A 14,222-nucleotide genomic window follows, 5' to 3' on the forward strand; every position below is an offset into this window, starting at 1 on the left:
CTAAAAAGGCAGATGACGAACAGGGATTTAATATCAACCGCAGTGGAAACACTTCAGGGCCTGACCTTAGAAGTCTGTCTCCAGATCAGCAGTTTTCAGATCTTCTGACTGTCTAGCGGAGGCAGAGAGTGAAAAACCCAGGGAAAGATCTGGAATAATCACTTTGCGCTGCAGGAGGAGGAGGAGGAGGAGGAGGAGGAGGAGGAGCTGCCATTTTCCACTGGCTGCCGAGAGAAACCTCAAACAACCAGAGGCTCTTTATGGCTTTCAGAGAAGCAGAGCGATTTTCCTACAGCACCGTTTAGGATTTCATGTTTTTTTTGTGTGCACGCTCTGTGTGCCGGACCCTCTTCGAGTGCATACCTGCCAAATTCCCCACCCAGTCACCAGGTGAGGGAGGCGCTAAGTCTCCGGGGTCGTTGAGCTCCTGCCAAGGTTAATATTAAAATCAAACGCCCCCCCACTCTCTATTCTCTGGCTTGGTGGCTGACATACAGGGCAGGCTGACCTGTGGGAGGACAGACTAATGTGTTTTCTGATGGTTGGTATTTAGAGCAACAACAACAACTACAACTACAAGCATAAGAATGGTGGCCCTTGAAATGAGAGACAGCTTCAGGCCGCAGCATCTCACCGGTAACGAAACTGCCTCTGAAAACAATCGGCCCTTTCATGGTGCTTTCGCTCCGGGGTCCGCGGGGCGAGAGGCCGAGAGTCACCACACAGATACCGACACAGTGTTTCTCAGGGGGATAAGCTTCTGTATCTGGAGAGGCTCGCTACGACGCTGCCGGGAAGCAACCATAAAATCGATAACATGCTGTACATGTTATGAAGGCTTCATTAGAAGAGGATTAAATCTGAATCTGGGAACACGGGTTCAGTAAAGTGACAGCGCAGCAGGCTGGGTTGGCAGGCTGCCTCCGCTTTAATGGGTCGCTGATTCGTCAGGAGCCATTAACGCCGCAGTTATTGTCTCTAAGTGAGATTACTGAAAACAGAACGCTCCGGAGCGGGTTTGCAGGGGTCAGTCAGAGACGTTAAGACATTTTTAATACCACATCAAATGTAATATAAATCGGTTCCAGGGTCACATCAGCCAGAGTATTAGAGTATTTATACCTTCTGATGATTTCTATCCTTCTAAGACTTCTATTGCCGACTCCATCAAAGAGGTTATGTTTTCACCCCTGGGGGTAGTCTTCCGGATTATGCAAAGTTACTGAACCGATTTCCCTGAAATTTTCTGGAAGGGTGGGGCATGAGCCAAAGAAGAACCCATTGACTTTAGTACTGGAAACGGTATAAACAGGCAGAACCAGGATTATTACGGTCTTATCATGGTGAGATAGTGTCTCTCACAGCACAGTTCTACTTCTACCACAATATCCACACTTGAAATTAAAATCACTACATCTTGAGAGTGCAACTTTTTATGAGCTGTTGTAATCAGAGGCACACGACTACTTGATCCTGGCAATGATTTCAAAAAACTGGGAGAAACATTTGCAATCAGGTTAAAGAGACTAAAACCTTTACAGATCCTGTGTCTCCGGCCGAAGGGGCAGAAATCTGTGAGCGTGGCTGAAGTCTGCAGCCTCGTGTTAATGTCGTCTGTCAGAGAGCGAAAGTTTCTGGTCGTGGTTCGGGGGGGGGGGGCAACCTGTGGTGAGCCAGAGGAACGCCACTGGCCTGAAACTGCATTACTCACTGAATCCTCTGGGCTGAGTAACGCAAGTCAACCGGCGGCTCAGGAGGGGAAGGGAGGGGTTCAGCCGCTCGGGCCCCGAATAGGAACCAACAAGTTGAAGGAGTGAGGTGGGTCGGGGGCCCAGAGGAAACTGGTCTATTACTGTCAGACCACAGGTTCATTGTGACCGGAGAGCGAAGGGAGTGCAACAGAGCCAGTGCTCTATGGTTTAATATCTAAGAATAGTTCTGCTCAAATATTACAACAAAAGAAGAAAAACCATCGTTCAGCACGTTTCGCTCTCTTGACCAGGAGCAGATTTGCAGCGAACTGATTATTCTGGCTGGGATTCAGACCAAGACACAGTTGAACTCTTTAAAACGTCATGTTTTCAGCTGTTCTTGACTGGGAGCAGCTTTGTGGCTTTGACATGTGGGTTGGGTGTCTATGAGAACTAGTTTCATGTTTTGCTCCCGGCACCTGTCAACCAGATTCTTTGGATTAAGTTCAAAAAGACAAATCGTTGAGATTTTTAAAATGTTGCCACGTTTTCAGCTGTTTAACGTCAATCCTCCTGCAGCTTATTAACAAATCAAAACCTTTTCCCGAGAGCAGACGCTGAAAATTACAGAAGACATGCTACCGGGGTGAGAAAAAGACAAATGGCGCTGACGGCGGATATACAAGTCGATACATCTATTGTAAACCATGACGGCTGGGATTTCTCTAATTGCAGCTGGAGGCGAAAATGAAATGAGCAGCAGCGGAGCAACAGTCATATGGAGGTGAAACAGTTTGAGGGTGTGTAGGGGAGTGGCAGGCGTTTCTCTTTCACAGCGGCATGACGGGGACTAAGGCTATGATCAGCGCTGACCACAAGGGCCACACCACAGCTCCTGTTCGCTCTGAGCTCACTGCTGTTAGTCAGCATTTCCACAAAACCTGTCTGGCACACTGCGACTGCGTGTCGAGGAACCCATTTAAAACAGAGTCAGGCTGCCGGCAGACTTCACGCACACTCGGCTGCTCGGGCCTGAGACAAGCTGCGACCTCTTGGACGGATTCCTGCCCTTAAAATTTGGAAATTGCTCCTTTGCACGAAAATAGAGCAGCACATTGTCTGACACTACCGGAGGAAGTGAGTGATCGTCTGGGGCACACCTCCCCGAGAGCCATTCTAACAAGTAGGCAGGAGAATTCAGCAGCTCCTATAAATAGAGAGAGATGTCAAAAGGTGAACAGCTCCCTTCCTTTAACAAAACCACAGGTTAAAGGCTCCAGATACAGGAGCCAGGGTTATTGTGTTCATTGTATTCAAATCTGTTTTGGGCTAAATTGTTCTTGTCATGTCCATGTCAAGATGATTCCACTGACATGTCGCCGCAACACACAGTCGGTTACACTTACTAAAAAAAACGAGTTATACAGGAAGTGGCTCAAACAATGCCTTTCCTCCCTCAGTGCCGTCATGCAGCTTCAAGAGAGCTCAAGCTAATGACCTGTCAACCACATTTGGATTTTTGGTGACGAGTTTCACAACAGCACAAGAGGAACAGTGACAATTTTAAGTCAGAGTCCTTGTTTTATGATATTGGTGGTGGATACTGCAAAAGGTTAATAATGATGATCACATCCGCTGTACAAACTCTTAATTTGCTTATTAAAATTCAAGAGTGAAGAGCAATCAATCTGAGCTCTGTCTACAGTGGCCACTCAATGGAGAGCCAAGGCCCAGCAGTTCCCTTAAATTCAAGGAAGCTGCACCAAATTGCACACTCTCGTAGATTTCAGTTCCCTAAATAAGATCTATGAATTATTTCCTGTGAAAAAGTCACAAAGAATTGCCCCATTGGATAATGTTGAAGAAAATAAACAATTCCTGGATCCGCCACTTGATTTAACAGGTTCTTTCTTTGCCCATATTTGATCTTTTCACATAGTTTCATGGAAATCCGTTCAGCAGTTTGTCCATACAGTGACAAAGACATTTCCTAAAATGGAGCCAGACACCATAAAGACGAGGGAATCACCAGCGAATAAACATGTCTGTAATTCATCATATCTCCTGAAAATCAATGGTGAATCTTTTTCCAATACTAGAGGAACAATTGCAAAAGGTAAAATTACTTTATTGTGGCCACACCTGTTCACTCTGTAACTTCCTCACAAACTTCAGTCAGGAATTCATCACTAGTGTCATTAATCACACGTTCAATAAATGCCTCAACTGGCATTTGAGACAACACTGGCCTGTGGAAATGTACACACTACGCCAGTGAGTACAATTAAGTCTAGAAGTGTTCTTCATGAAGCTGCTATAGTCTTGGTAATTAATGTATCCGATATGAGACGCAGCGAGGGGCTGATAAGGACCCTAACCCTCCTGGGGCCAAACGCTCCTGTATCTGCAGGAGATAGCTCTTCAGACCCGGGTGTGATGGATGCAAAGAGCTTTGAGAGGAACGATAATGAGGGCAGCCACTTTCTTCAGACACGTCAATCCAGTTAACATGCCGACCGAGGCAGAGGCAGCTTAGTGGGGAGCAGATGGTGGACAGCGACATCAGAGTGTAGCTGAGGTTTCAACACAGATGTTTTTGTCTGCGTTTGTTTGTCTGTTAGTTAGCAGGATTCCACAAAAGCTACTGACTTTACCACCAAACTGGGAAGGATGCAGTATGAGTCAGGAAAGAACTCACTGAAATTGTTGATTTCTCAGAATAATTCATGGTTCGTGATGAGCAGGAACAGCTCATCGGCTGTGATGCAAAGTCTATGTGGCTGGAATCAGCATCTGCTTAGCTTAGCTTAATTTAGCATAAAGACTGAAAGCAGGAAGACGTCTGACCTGGTTCTATCAGAAAGTAACAATCTACGAGAAGATTTTAAACCAACTGCTTAACACATAATATCGCATTTGTTTAATTGGGACGAAAACCAAATCCTTTTTTAAGTCATAGTGAAAACATATTTATAACTCCGCACAGGTATTTAATCATATATGGGCACAGATTTACAGATTTTCCCTGTACCTGGTCAAACAGCTGCTTGCCGGTGGTGCTGGGCTGGATGGCGAACTCCAGCTCAGCGTCCATGGTGGTGACGCGAACATTGACCTGTGGGAAGAAAACAGGAGAAAACAGGAGTTCAAACGCTGATCCAGAGAAACAAGGAGGACCCATACGTGGTACTGCAGTGTGTGTGCGGGTGCATGTGTGTGTGTGTGCATTGTGTGTTTGCAGAGTAAATACACAGGGCTCTGCGTTTATCTCTGGACAGGCTGAATGAAGGGAACTCAAACTCTTTGGTGCCTGGATACAATATGAAGCAGAGGTTTTCAAAATCTGAATATAATAGAATTAATTAGACCTGGGGCACTATGCTTGTCACTGTGGGTGGAGGAGGTATGAATAAAGCAGCCACTTCAATCGTTCACAGAACAAAACACACAACTTATAGTGTTTAATGATTGATCAGAGTGACCTGTGCGTACAATAAGAGGCCGAGACTTTCATGTCCACTTACAGGGATCCACCCACGGTGATTAATTTACAATTTCAAAACCAGTACAAACAGCGTGACTGGTGCACGGCACGGAATAATGACGACTGACGTCAACCGTGTCCCATAATGGGGAGAAACAATATTCGGTATTGTCGGTTTGGTCTGTAATCAGCAAACGGCATCTGAATTTCACACAAAGGCCTCGCAACAATGCACAAATATTTACAATAACTGCTTTGAGGCAACGCTCACACTGACTCTTCTCTGTGCGCGTAATGTCAAATGTCTCTGGTATTTGCGGGGGGGTTATGAAAAGACAAAGATGCCCCAGAGTATTGACTGAGTCTATTACCGCTCGGTGAAAATGACACAAAGAGGTTAGTGGACACAGTGAGGAGAGAGGAAGGCCGCCAACACAACCCTCCAGTGACATCTTTCAACTCCAGCCCATTGTGAGCGCTGGTGAAAACAATTTTTTCAATGACGCCCACTGCGAAAAAAGGGGGGGGGGTGACATCTGGGTCAGAGACAGTGACTCGTCCAGTGAGTCAGAGCTCCATCGTCTCCCGTGAACCTACGCTGGCTGACTGACAGACCTAAATCCTGCAGGGAAGGCAAATCCTATCACAGCTTTGGATGGAAAGCGCCTCAACGCTGCTCTGTCGAGGATATTGTAAGAACACAGTGAAGTCTAGACAGTGGATATTCAAGGATGCTGCCATAGAGCCGGGTTAGCAGGGTTTACTCACTGGGGATTAAAGCGAGCAAACTTTTGCTTTCCCCAACAAAATTGCTCGGCAAACTTTGCATGCAATTTAAAACGGTCCAGCAGAGCGACTTACACCAGCTTCAGGTCACAGCTAGAAAACCGGGGAAAGGGGGGGGTGGTAGACACTGCATTTACTTTACACGGCAAAACAAAGCTCCCCTTTCAGCTGCAGCGCCCCAGCAGACCCCCGCTATCATCATCTACATCCTGGAGGAGCCAGACTCCCACAAACAGCCCAAAGAGAAATCGCAGCAGCAGCAGCGATCACATACGTGTCCAAGTACCTCCCCCTTGTTTAAGATTGATTTAGTGATTCAACAGCAGCAGCTCGGACGGTTTGAGTTTCCGTTCTCTCAACGTCACGGTCTATATTTGTAGCAGTTACAGACGAAATGACCTAGAAAGAAAGAAAATAAACACACACCAACGGACAGGGAATGGAACATGTGAACGTGTGGCGCAGAGGAGCCAACAGGAAACCAGTGAGCGAGCGATATCTGATCTCAAAGTGAAGTCCTCCAACGGTAACTCACAATAAACTGAGGCCATTCACAGAGGTAAAGAAAACATGACACATATGCTAAAAATACACCGGGCGAAGACCCAGAGTTCCACAATGAGCAACTTCAGTGGGAGGAAAGTGCAGACGCTCATATGAGGCACATAAATGCTTCACAAGTCAGTACTGTGGAAACCGAGCCACTTATTTCCACGACAGGAGCTTTGGAACACAACTCTGACCTGCTGAAACGTCACATTAAGACATTTTCACACACTCGGTGGAGAGTACGACACTTTGGTGACTAAGAAACGACAACAACACAGGCTCCATGGTTACCCAGGCAATGCAGGAGACCAACAAGAATAATGTAATCAAATGTCAGTTCTTTCATGGTGCTCTGAAACACGTCTGCACCATAGACGCTAAATAAAGATGGACGACACGTCTTCACTTCCTCCCATTGTACAAAAATGAAGCCAAAACATCCCTGATACGCGGGCACCCATCTTGCACTACTGTCATTTGAAGCCTGTGATGTGGTGCTAGTTCGTGATGGTGGATCATAATGGCGGACAGTGGTGGTGGTGGCAGCTGATCATGGACCATGATTACAACAAGACTGCTTGATTTACAATATGTCTACACACATATTTTACCTTTACTGGCAATAACTCCTCCATCTCAGTTGTCATTCCTGCTCCCTTCATCGTTATTAGACATTTTCTTATATATAAAAACTTAAAAACAGTTTCTTCTAATTTTCCCTTTTTCTCAAGTAACACTTCATCAAAATAAAAAGAACTTTATATCCATCCTATTCCATTTCCAATCTTAACAAAACGGCTTCTAACTGTTATTGCAAATGACAATTAGATTCATTTATGATTAATATGAATCATTTTGGTCTTTTTTATGTTTTTATGTCCATAATTACTGAGAAGCACCGATTCACTGTCTGTCATATCTCTAACAAGATAATCCACAGACAGAGATTTGAATTTATAGCTACAGGATGGAGACGATTCATTGACTCATTAACAGAAAAGGGGAGTGCTCTGCACATGAATCAATCAAGGAATTCGCCAAGAATGTCAAACATCTATAATATGATCATAAACCGAATATCTCCCATTCATTCTTTTCAAAGGTGAGGTTAAAGAGCTGCTCCAAAGGAGCTGGTCATCGCCTCAGTAGTTAAACTGTGAATGGGCTGCGCCGCATTCCTCAGCGAGGACCATTCAATATTTAACCCTCCGCATAGTTTGCATGGCTTTTAAAGTGTTTAGCAAAGGCTGTTGCTGTGGGGACGCCACTGAAAATGGTCCAGAGAGCAATATAGCAATAAATGACTGCTGACGTTCGAGTGTGGAGCAGCAGCACAACAAGGACGGAGAGAAAAGGCCCAGTGTGTCGTTCATTGACACTTCAGGAAGTGACATGTTGTGTGTTGACTAGAGCGCTTGTGCCAATAAAAAACAGCTGATATCTGCCTTTCACGGGCGCATCGGTGCCTTGTTTATGTTTGCAGATATGAAAACATTTATTTTACGGAACAAACAAAGTAGAAATGAAATTCTACGTAAAACAAGTTATTTTCTTAATTCATATTCTATACATTTGATGGTATTTGGGTTTTCTTTTTATTAAAAGTTATTCATGATAAAGTTAGTGGTTGAACTGTAAAATATCAAGCCTCAATAAAAGAAATTTGTTATACTGGTTTGATAACATCTATTTATTTATTATTTTTAAATCGGAGGATATATCATTATATCAGAATTGTTTCTATCACAAATATCAGAAAAGATCCAAATCCATATCTGCCGGGCTCTATAGTTGTATGCGTTTTTCCACAGGTTCTTTCAATATTAAACAAGGACAGACTTTGTGGAATCATCAATCAGGACTGGAGGGCGTTCCAAACATGACTGAGTTATCAATTATTAAAAGAAACAAATACTAACAATAGAACTGGACATGAAAAGGAAAACACCCATCCATGTTGGTCGTGACCGCACCTTGTATGGTTTGTGTCACGGGGCAGCGACCGCAGGGAAACAGGATTCTGGGAGAGCCGAGGATCACAATCGTTTCCCCCTGACAATGTGTCATTCAGATAATTGAAACATGAGTCACCAGCTCAGGAGGCTCCACTGCTCCTCCAATCTGACCCCACCTCCTGCCACCGGGCACCTTGCTCCTCCGTGATAATAATAATAAATACAAAAATGTAAAAAAACAAGTTTCTCCTTTCCAAACCCACCGCGCTGGAATGTTTGGTATCGTGCCAAGTATCTGAACTGTAAGAGTTCAAGCTGCATGTGGGTTTTTGTGCCAGTCACAATCAAAAACCTCAGGCAGGTTCATACTTTGATCTTTTATTCTGAGGCTTGACTTTACAAATACTCCAAAATTCACAAGTGAGGTCATTCAACCCTTAAAGGGGATTGAAGAGGAGGAGAAGAGGTCACGAGTGAAGAGGAAAGGATCGGAATTAAAACCCTGAACATCGTGTACATGACATGTATCTCACACCCAAAAATGTTTGACTCACATCAACTCCTCTGAAGATTGTACAGTCATCATTTACGTGTCGTCAAAATATTCACCTGTGAGTTAAGACTCTCCAACAGGTTTAATGATCAAATTTCTTTTCTTTAATTCTGCACATTTGCAGGGTTTCTCTGACTGTGGGAACTCTGTTTTCCACTTGGTTTCCATTACCGTGATTATAAATTTGTTGTTGTATTTGTGCACAACAATGAGACGTATATCATCAACAAACAGGAAACAATTTTGTCAATAAATACATTCTTTTGGCCATTTTACAAGAAAAAATACCAGTTAGTTTTTTCTGTTTTCAGCTTCTCAAATGTGAGAACTTGTGTTTTTTTCCCTTCTCGTGTATGTAAGTAAGTTGAAAATCAGACCGAAGGCCTCAATGTGGGTTTAGAGCAACTGCAAAATGTTAAATGAAAATTAATATTAATCCGGACATTCCACCACCCGCTGCCTTCCACTTCCATTTGTGAAACATGTCCGGCTACTTGCCTGAACCACTGGGACTCTTCAAAACCGGAAATCTAATTTCACCCTTTCGTCTGAAGTCAAAACACGAACCCTTATTTACACATCTCTCCGCTGCTAAAAGTGAAACTTCAATTTCAGAGTCATCAAATGAACCAATATATTTATGCGGGGTCAGACACAGAACAGTCTGTGAACTGAATAATAAAAATAAAAACTCTCGAGTTCTTGATGTCATGGAAAAGAAAACGGTTTTGATATTATCGTCTTTTAGAAAAGAAGGCTGTTTTGTGGCAGCTGCTATCAGACAGTGATGATGTCACTTCCACAGCGACGCTCATGACAACCCTGAGGCTACTCCAAACAAACCCACAACACAGTTTATGACGCTGACCGGAGGCTTTAGTCATTGTCATCACAACACGACGGCTCTGCTCAGCAGCAACACGTCTGCATCATGATCTGATAAAAGACTCTCTGGGAAATTCCTGCCTTTGTCAGTTTTTATCTAAAATTGTATTACTAGCGATTGTAGTTTCAGCCACGTCTGGACTTTATATCTCACTTTTTTTAATAAAAAAAAAAAAACATAGGATAGAGGGGGGGACAAAAACTTATTCAGTGCTGGAAAAAAAAGAAATGGAAATATGTTTTACTCATTTCCACCACATTTTCCTACATACTGTAAAATACACATAGGCTGCAGGTCATACGCCTACAAGAAGTTTCCAAACAGTGAGCAGAGGGAGAGACGAGTGCCATGTGCGACTGAGCTGTATGTGATCGGTAGGGTGGGGCAACGTGCGTCAGGAGCTGCTCAAACATAAAGAAGTACTTCATCAAATATTTTTCTTTTAGGTCTTTTCTTTGATGAAAAGTCACTGACGTTAGAAGTACTGTGGGTCACTGTTTCATAATATTACAACGTCTCTAAGATGATGGCAGGGAGCTGAGATTAAGTGGAGAGGAAATCCCACGTTGAAAAACACAGAGACACAACCCTGTATTCACCATCTACACTGTAAAAAACATGAATAAAACCCAATCTGTGTGTTCCAGTGAGTCTCACAGTTCTTGTTCATGGCTCGATGATGTCCTTATACATATGACACACCCCCAGGATATGATTTGAGCATGTGATATGTGGCATTCCCCTTTAACAGAGACCCCACTGATACTGCAAGTGTCTAGGACATAATAAAAAGAAGTTGTCTCTTTTTTTTCTAGCCCCATCATTTGTTCCGTGATCATTCATGGAAAGTTTGACAGAGGCAACCGGTTATAAAAAACCACGTAATTAAGTGGATATGCAAATTGTTTCACAACGATCACTCAACTTCAAAGTTAAGGAACTCATAGCATCTATTGAGAGCGCTGGCAATCTGCCAATGCCAAGAACTTATCACAATTGAAATAAGACAAAAGTTCACTATTTATCTGTATATTGCTTATAAATTGAGTAAGTACCGAGAGGAGGTATAACACCTAGCATAATGAAACCCTTACCCTAACCCATTAAGTCTTAACTTAAAAGAAATAATGTGGCATTTATCTTGATGATTATCAATATAAATTTATATGGAAAAAAATTGTCTTTATATGGTTTTGCACCCTATTGTCCAGCCCTAATTCATAGCCAATAAAGTTATCACCTCTCGTATCCTCACTAATCCATTTAGATTCAAGTTTTCACTTATTTTTCTACATTTTTACACAAAATAAAATATTCTAACATCACTAAAAACGAGAGTAAACTGAACATATGGAACACTGTATAAAAAGCCATGTGATCTAAACTCCATCTACATTTGACCATTATTATATCAATATAAATTATATTATGTTAATGTCATGTGTCCTCTGATCTTCGGAGCCTATAAGGTGTGACACAACAAGCGGTCACTGAAAATGTCAATAAATCAAAAAGGCATCTTACCGCTTTGGGCATGTTTCTGTCCTGTTCCTGCCTCCGCGCGAGGAGCTGCTACTTTTAAAAGAAGACGGGGACGAGGCCTGAGCTCCGTGGGACTTCTCACTGCGTCTTTCCTGGAAAGAGAGGAAGAGGAGAAACGAGTTTGAGACACTTGTGCGTTACTTAAAGCCGGCGGAGCGCGGCTCGACACTCCTGCAGGCGGCCGTCATCACGATGAGTCACCGCGAGAGGAGGAGGCGACAAGTGCACAGCAGGAAACCGACAGAGCCGGAACTCCAGTCTGAGCCGCCCTTCAAGATAAGAGCACGCGAGTCTGGTCCATTCTGGTACCTGACTGGTTCTTCTTACTTCATCGCAATGTCACCGAGCCTGTTCCTGAGGTATTATGATCATTGTTTGTGCTGAAGACGTCAAAAGACATATATATGTGGGAAGCGCTTCCTGAAAAAGAGAATTGCTGAATACAAAGATTTTAGGCTGCCTATTTTAATGTAAAAAGTTGTTTAGCTTTTCTTTATCTATACTTTTATGACTTCCATCACTTTAAATGTGTTGGGGTTTTTTTTAAATACAATTTGTGTTACATACACTTTGCTCTCATAACAGCATCATTTCCTTCTGGCATGGTTTCCACAAGATGTTGGAAAGGTTACTTTGAGGACAGTTTTCAGCTGCAACGTTCCAGCAGTGAATCTAGTAACCGGGGGGGTGGTCTCTCACGTGCACTGAACGTATTGTCATGTAAATTAAAGCATTCGATAAAAGGTAAATAGTGGCCGTGAAGAGATGCACACGATCAAAACATTATTCAGGTAGAATGTGACATTCAGATGACTTATATTAAGGAAGCCAACGTTCAAACCCTGACACAACCAGGCTGGACTTAAACTAGGACTTAGACCAACTTTTCATATGTGGGAATATTTTTTTTACAGAAGTAAGTATTTTCTTGGAATTAATAAATAATAGTGAAAGAAAATGCATCACGTTGATCTCTTCGAATTGCTTGTCTGAATAATATTTAAACAGCCAAAAGATATTAGCAATTATTAATTAAAACAGGGAAAATTTGCAAATCTTAACATTTCAACACTGGGACCACAGACGATATTATTAATTAATTTATTTTATTTTAGGGCAAACCAATACTGGATAGACTGGATCAGTTGGTTTGTTTCTTCCTTAATAAATCATTTATTTTTTCAATAAATACAAAAATAATTATCATGGTCAAAAACGTCAGAGCCAACATTTCCAAGGTGGTGTCAAACATATTTAATTTACAATTATACAAAACTGAGGATCAAATTGTGTCTGACCATATAATTATTGATCGTTTTAATATGGTGTTAAAACCATAAAAACTATAACAATAAAAACAAAAATATAATACTGTGATTTGTTTATCTTTCCAATATAGATTATTCTGTACAATATCCAAATCCTGTTTGTTTAATGTCAATGATGCATATTGTGTGGTCCTGTCTGGGCCCTGACAATAGTTTTATTGTGAAATCAGACACAGGAAACATTAGACTTCTAATCCACCTTGATGAATTTGACTCATGCAGGCAGCAGCAGGTTTAATATGGTCCTCAGCCTCACCCAGTAGCTGTGATAAACTCACTGTCTCCACCCTGCTCTTGTTTAACTCTTATTTTGAACATTAAACGAACAAACCCACATTGATGTCCACCCAGGTTTATCTGTGTGGGTAGATCAAGTGGATTCTACCATCACAGAAACAACGTTGCATTAAACCACAGAATCAAAAAGTCCAGATACGTTGTAACATTGAGCTGTAAACAAAAACGTAACAAAGATGATTATCAGTGATTTATTTTCTCTGAAAGGTTTCGTGTGTGCGTGTGACACAGGTTCACACCCACAGCCACAGGGAAACTAACGACCCAAGCAAACGAGAAAATCCACCTTGAGTTTCCCTGAACGACACAAACAGACGGCACAGATTTTGTAAGTGGAAACAAGCGGTGGAATAGTTGAAAGAGTCGAAAGAAAGAGGTGTGAGTGTTGAAACCGAGGCTGTGATCGTGTTGAGCTGCGGACACACACACACACACATCCTCAGTATAATCCCACTGACACCTGTTGAGAGATTTGTCTCCTTTGTGCACAGCAGAGGCAGAAAGTGCGCGGAAAACAATGTGCGTAAAGTGGGTAGCTTTTACGCAGCAGGAGCGCAGCGGTTAAACATCTATTTAGTTGAAGTTGAAGTCTTACCGGAGTTGATGAGGTTTGGTGACGAGGTGCTGGTGAGAGAAGCCCGGTCCTGACGCTTCGCAGCCGCAGATTTCCACTCCCTCTGTTCAGCCAGGCGCAATATGGCGCTCATCCATCCAACCAGCCAACCGCGGTGGAGCACCGGCCCTGACAGTACCTGCTGCTGCCGGTAGGGTGCTGCAGGTTACTGCTGCTGGAGGAGGAGGAGGGGGTCACAACCAGGGGCCCGGGGACCTACTGGGGGGTTTAAACCTTAAAACTAGTTTCATTATTGTGTGTCAGGGACATTTGAACTGAAGATGGATTTTCCCCACCCACAGCAGGGCCCTCGACAGCCAAGTAACCATTCGAGGATTTAGGGGGAATGAAACTTGAAGAAAAATGAAGAGACAAAGATTTCCACCTTGTGAATTGTGAACTATAATGTATTAAAAAAAATAAACATACTGTGGCTGTTATTTAAAGCCAGTAATGGCCCAGTTACATGGTGTTTTACGGGTTTAAGATTAAAACAAATTTGAAAGCAAACAGTAGGAAATATTTAAAAAAGCAGACA

General features: G+C 42.8%; 1 protein-coding gene across 2 annotated transcripts in view; it reads right to left on the reverse strand.

Annotated features, from left to right (window-relative positions):
- ezrb (ezrin b) overlaps positions 1 to 13,790 on the reverse strand; it is a 28,088-nt gene extending 14,298 nt beyond the window's left edge. The window contains exons 1-3 of one of the 2 annotated variants that reach the window (XM_035143906.2): positions 13,667 to 13,790; positions 11,429 to 11,538; positions 4,723 to 4,806 (exon numbers count right to left, since the gene is read on the reverse strand). In XM_035143906.2, coding sequence (XP_034999797.1) covers positions 4,723 to 4,806; positions 11,429 to 11,440 — 96 coding nt within the window. In that variant the 5' untranslated portion in view covers positions 11,441 to 11,538; positions 13,667 to 13,790. Of the gene's footprint in view, positions 1 to 4,722; positions 4,807 to 11,428; positions 11,642 to 13,666 lie in introns of those variants that run through there. The other variant, XM_035143907.2, reaches the window with a different exon arrangement.
- Positions 13,791 to 14,222: the final 432 nt, after the last annotated feature.

This window comes from Hippoglossus stenolepis, chromosome 20, assembly GCF_022539355.2.
Source record: "Hippoglossus stenolepis isolate QCI-W04-F060 chromosome 20, HSTE1.2, whole genome shotgun sequence".
NCBI lineage: Eukaryota > Metazoa > Chordata > Actinopteri > Pleuronectiformes > Pleuronectidae > Hippoglossus > Hippoglossus stenolepis.